The sequence below is a fragment of the Apium graveolens genome, chromosome 3 (genome assembly GCF_009905375.1).
Source record: "Apium graveolens cultivar Ventura chromosome 3, ASM990537v1, whole genome shotgun sequence".
Lineage (NCBI taxonomy): Eukaryota > Viridiplantae > Streptophyta > Magnoliopsida > Apiales > Apiaceae > Apium > Apium graveolens.
The window spans coordinates 125564799-125570913 of NC_133649.1; the positions used below are offsets into that span (position 1 = coordinate 125564799).

General features: G+C 35.2%; 1 protein-coding gene across 1 annotated transcript; it reads left to right on the plus strand.

The window, feature by feature from the left end:
• Positions 1-553: 553 nt before the first annotated feature.
• LOC141712727 (ATP-citrate synthase alpha chain protein 2) lies at positions 554-5107 on the plus strand. The gene is made up of 12 exons (XM_074515769.1): positions 554-748; positions 1406-1582; positions 1676-1837; positions 1938-2018; positions 2367-2418; positions 2697-2811; positions 2901-2982; positions 3377-3472; positions 3616-3717; positions 3800-3916; positions 4004-4120; positions 4784-5107. The coding sequence occupies exons 1-12, from the start codon at positions 650-652 to the stop codon at positions 4853-4855; spliced, it is 1272 nt and encodes a 423-aa protein (XP_074371870.1). The 5' UTR covers positions 554-649; the 3' UTR covers positions 4856-5107.
• Positions 5108-6115: the final 1008 nt, after the last annotated feature.

Sequence of the window (6115 nt, forward strand, 5' to 3'; positions counted from 1 at the left end):
AAAAAATGTCTGGGCAATTGGATGAGGTCCATCAATCAATGGAGTTGATTGTTTCCTTTGTACTTGGTGATGATGCCAAAATGGGGGAGATAATATCAAAATATAAATGCAAGCAGCTCCAGCTGAAAGCTGCTGATGACAAAGATGATGCTCCAGAGAGTAAAGGAGGAAGAAAGTCACTAGGGAAGAAAGGTGGAGATCTAATTGGATCTAGTGGTACTTCAAAATCACTAGCCAATCTGGAAAAGGTGGAGAGACGGAAAAGTGGTAAACAGAAAGTCTTAAAGACTATATTTTCAAGAGAACTGACTATAACTACAAAACAAACTGTGACAGCTCACAAATGCTGATGAAGACCAAGGTATTTTGAATTTTAAATTCTACGTGTTAACGATTAGTGAATAATTTAATTATAATACCAAAATAACCTTTTTAAACTCGTACTCATAATAAATAAATAAATAAATAATAAATAATATAAATAGAACTTTGGTGATCTAATTTTCCTGTGTTTGATTACCCAAGTCCTCGTCAAATTTCATGTTTTTAAGTTTGGTACCACCTGCCTATCTTGAATTCTAAACTACTCCACACTCAACTATCTGTCCTATATATATACAAAGATCATATATATTATACATACAAAAATATGGCTAGAAAGAAGATCAGGGAGTATGATTCTAAGAGGCTTATTAAACAACACTTGAAAAGACTTGCTGGTATTGATCTTCAGATCTGCTCTGCTCAGGTACTAAACTACCCTTTACGTCAAAATCATTTTTGGTCAGTTTTGTAGTGACCCTTTTGGTTTTTTGTATTGAATTCTTGATTATGATACCTAAAGTTAGTGTTTTGTGATTCTGGGTTGGTTGAAATGTGAAAATCATGAGTTGGGTTGGTGTTTGTTTTGTTAGATTGTGATGGTGAGGGCTTTAAATTTTCTCCAATGACTTTGATAATTGATAGATCAGGTTCAATCATTTTATACAATCTATTCTATGACGAATTAATTGTCTTTTCTGTATTCACTTGATATAAAGATGCAAAGTAGTATGTAATTGATTTTCAAATTTGAAGTGCTTAACGAACAAATTTTCCTTGGTGCAGTCATGTTATTTACCAACTTCAAGTCCTTTGTTGTAAATAAAGTACCATTACTACAATTACAATATGAAGAACGAAATATCGGAAATACCTTTTTGTTGAATTTCCTACTCTAGAATTGCTGTTTTATTCTGTATACCCAGTGAGGTGTCATTTTAAAAGAATTGGGGAAGAGCAAAAAGGTAAAGAAGTTTAATGAAGCTTCTTTGGAATTCGAAATGCTTTTGGTATCTTGAATATTATTGGATACCATACTTAGTTATATTTTCAACTGGGAAACTGATATTTTATATCTTGACAGGTCACTGAATCTACAGACTTCACTGAGTTAACGAACAAAGAGCCATGGCTTTCATCCTCAAAGTTGGTTGTGAAACCTGATATGTTGTTTGGGAAGCGTGGAAAGAGTGGCTTGGTTGCTCTTAATTTAGATTTAGCTCAAGTTGCTGAATTTGTGAAAGGCCGTCTCGGTGTAGAGGTAATTATCAATTTAACGTGTTTTAAGATATTCACAGCTTTAAATCTATTCTTGTTCATTAGTCTATTCATGTAAAACCTGACTTATCCATAGGTTGAGATGGGTGGTTGCAAGGCACCAATAACAACATTTATCGTCGAGCCGTTTGTTCCGCATGACCAAGAATATTATCTTAACATTGTATCGGAACGGCTTGGTTGTACTATTAGCTTTTCAGAATGTGGTGGCATTGACATCGAGGAGAACTGGGACAAGGTCCGGTTACCCAATTCTCTAGCTGAATCAATTAAATTCCTCCCTGTTTGATTATTTATGTTCAAGAGTGAGTGTAGTATTTCTTTTCTTATCGATACAGGTCAAGACAATATTCCTTCCAACCGAAAAACCCATGAGTCAGGAGGCTTGTGCTCCATTGATTGCTACACTTCCTTTGGAGGTAGGTCCGGATAATTTTCGATGCATATTGTTTGGGATTTTTGGTTGTTTTGAGATTCGCCTGAAGGATTAATAGCCGTGTCCTGATTTCAATCAGAGTTGTACCTAGTTGATTTCTTTCTGAAATTTATGCTATCAAGTGTTATGAATGAACTTAAAAAACAGTGCTTAAAGTCCTACATTCAGAAGGAAGCTAGTGCTTCTAGATTTTATAAATCAGTTAAGTTCAAAGTATTGGTGTTTATATGTGTATGTGAGTACACATCTATCTCTCTCTTCACTAGTGATCTTTTCTTACTAACTTATTACCTTTTATCTTATGTATTAAAAAACTAGATTTGCAATGCAGGTTCGATCCAAAATCGGTGATTTCATATTGGCCGTCTTTTCTGTATTTACAGGTATGGAGCAGTTGCTAGCTTAAATCTGTTTTTGATACATCAGGAGACCTTAGTAATTTGTATACTTCTGTAATTTTCTAGCTGAATAATTGATTTATTTATATCGATTTTCTAGTAGTATAAAGAAACTCTAGAAGTAATAAAGGATTATTTTATACAATTGTTGTTTTTATGTACTTATTGGTAATTTGTTGTTTCTCATTTGACTAACTTATTAATATGACATCCAAATTATCTTATATTTTTAAGTTAATATTAGTTAATGTGAATGTCCACAGATCTAGATTTCACCTTCCTTGAGATGAATCCATTTACACTCGTAAATGGGGAGCCATTTCCTTTGGATATGCGTGGAGAGCTGGATGATACAGCTACCTTTAAGAACTTTAAGAAGTATGTTTTCTCCTAATTAACTGCTAGAAGTGATATCTGAACACTTTTAATCAAGTATGCTCAACTAATACTCTATTATGTACATTCAGGTGGGGTAAGATCGAATTTCCTCTGCCTTTTGGGAGAGTCCTCAGCCCAACCGAGAGCTTCATTCTGTCATTAGATGAGAAAGTAAGTGGACTAGTTATAGATTATCTTGTGGATTTCACAACTGAAATTCCGGCTATAATTGTTGTCTATCGCGGTTTTAAGCATCACTTTCTACGTATGCCTTGATTTGAAATTCTGTTTCCAAGGACAGAATATTATCATAAATCAGGATTAGATTCAATCCAGATTTAGATTAGATAGGATTTCTTGGTCAAAGAACCATTCGAACCCACTCTCCCATTGCATTGAAGTGATAATTATATCCCTCTTTGCTGCAATTCAATCTATATTCAGGCTGTCGGCTGTCCTCTGATTGAAAATCCATGCAGTTCTAATATAGGCCCATAGTTCATACAACATATCTTGCTACACAAAGAAGAAACCTTATCTGATTATATTTTTTTAAATACTGCAGACTAGCGCATCTCTGAAATTTACTGTTTTAAATCCAAAAGGACGGATATGGACGATGGTGGCTGGTGGTGGTGCAAGTGTAATATATGCCGATACTGTAAGTTTGAACACATGTTACATCTGGACATATCTGTTTATCTATACTCTATTTCAAAGGAGAAATGACCTATGTGCTTTTGAGGAAATTCATGTGCATAGCTCAATTGTAGTCGTTAACAATATTTTTTGAATTCGGTTTAGGTTGGAGATTTAGGTTATGCAACAGAACTTGGCAACTATGCTGAGTACAGTGGAGCTCCTAATGAGGAAGAGGTGTTGCAATATGCCAGAGTTGTGATTGATGTAGGAACATATACTTTTCTCCATGCACCAAAGGATTGTATATTTCTTATGGTGTCTTATAGGCTACACTCAAAACTTGCAGTGTGCCACTGCGGATCCTGATGGTCGTAAAAGAGCTCTTCTTATTGGAGGAGGAATTGCTAATTTTACCGATGTTGCTGCCACCTTCAATGGGATCATCCGAGCCCTGAGGGAAAAGGTGTGGTTTCATAACTACATTTTTATAACTTAATGAAATACTTTATTCATATCCTTCATTAACTTAACTCTGTATGTTCTTCGATAGGAGTCTAAACTTAAAGCATCAAGGATGCATATCTATGTCAGAAGAGGTGGCCCCAATTACCAGACTGGTTTGGCAAAGATGCGTGCTCTCGGTGAGGAACTGGAGATTCCCCTTGAGGTATGACTTCCTGAATTGATATCATTTTGTTTGGAGTAAGAAGCTACTTTATTTGGTGCAGCTTTGATATTTCTGTTGCATACCTAAGAGCAACTCCAACAAGGGGTGCCAATGCCACGTGGTATGACATGGCATGGCACCCTTGTTAGCACCCTATTGAAGTTGTTGGGATGCCAATGGTGTGCCAAGTGAGGTGGCATGGGGTGTTACTAATCTGTGGGGGTATAAACTAAATAAGGGTGCTAGAAATGATGTGTATAGAAGAGGAAAATAATATTAAATATTTTACATGATTTGTTAAAATTGACACCCCTTGAAGGATGCCGACCATCGGAGTTGCTCTAACTGGCTAACAAGGAATCTAACTATCTGTGGTGATTGTTGGACTAGCTTCCATTTGTACTTAAAATCACTTAATATCTGATAGACAAAGTACAGATGATCATTGTGGGACGCACCATATTGTCGAAGTTGACATGATCTTGAGTCACATTATACTTTACTAGTGTGAATATCAGTTTGCAGCATGTATAAGCTTTAGTAGGTTTCTATAGACATGGTACTTGATGTCAGTTCTAAAGTCATAATGTCCATTTCTGAATTCTTCATAACTCTTCACTTACTCTTTGTTCAAAGTGTTGACGTAGAAAATGCTGTTTGTAGGTTTATGGCCCCGAAGCTACAATGACTGGAATTTGCAAGCAAGCAATTGAATGCGTCATGGCAGCAGCCTAGTCATACATTTGATTCATGCTTCATCAAGAAGGGAAAATTGATTGTGGCCTTTCACATCAGTCATAAGCACAAGCTAGCACATTATTTTCATAGAAAAAATGTCTTTGGCCTTTGCTTTGATTATTCTGAATTCATGATAAAAGCTGCGGTTTGCTAATTTTGTTGAACCATTTTTCAGCCATATACTAGGGCGCACCTTGTTCAAACTAATGCTTATCATTCTCGAAATTACCAGATTTCATTTTATTTATCTTTGCTATTTTGTGTGTATTAATTCTATTTTATGATTCCTTTTGTGTTGTAGCCATCTTTGGTACCGAAAATGTTACGACAATAGAGGGTCCACTCGATGTTAATACGCAGTGTTGAGAGAATTAGAAGCTAAATGTAACGACCGAGAATTTTCCGTCGTAATTAAGAAAGTAAAGTATGTGTTATGTGATGAGATTATGTGATTAAGTGGTGATTATTTATCTGTATACTAGAGTTAAGGAGCGTGGATAAAAATGTTCCAATTTAAAGAGTCAGCTTAAAAGTCAAGCTGTGGTTTCGGGCCGTCAGGTAGAACGGAACCCGTCCTAGTATGAAAATTAAATAATATAAAATGTGAATTATATGTGAAGTAAATGAATGAAGTATTTCGTCTTAAGAGACGTGTTGATTGGCAAAGGTAATGAGAAGCGTATTCGAAACGCTGAGCGTCGGGCCGTCAGGCTGAACGTGACCCGGTACGCGTAAAAAGAGAATAAAGATTAAAGAGGGATAGATTCTATGATCAGACCTGAGTCGTTATGTGACTATATGTGTGTGATTGCTTGACTGTGTGCATGATTATATGTTCTGTGTTAATTTCTGTGAATTTTAAAGGAATTATGTGATTTACATAAGGGTTTATTTAACCTTCGTGCATTTTTATAAAATCATCTAAGATGGATAAAAACATGGGATTCATTATATTATCTTCGTAGAGGTCTTAGAGACTTTTTAAAAATGATAAGTGAATTTAATTGTGGGTCTTTGCATTTTTAAATTGATTTTATGTGGAAAAAGGTATTTATTAAAGCGAGTTTGCGAAATTCATATAAAATCAACCGCTCGCTCAAATTCTTATTATGAGTAATGGATGAAAAGCTAATTTCGAGACCTACGTGTTAAAATTGTCATTTTCAATAATTCTCGACTTTCCGAGAGAGAAATATTTTTATTTTGAATTTTGTTACATTTGAGTAAAAAGAGAAACAAAATGCAAATTAAAAAGGG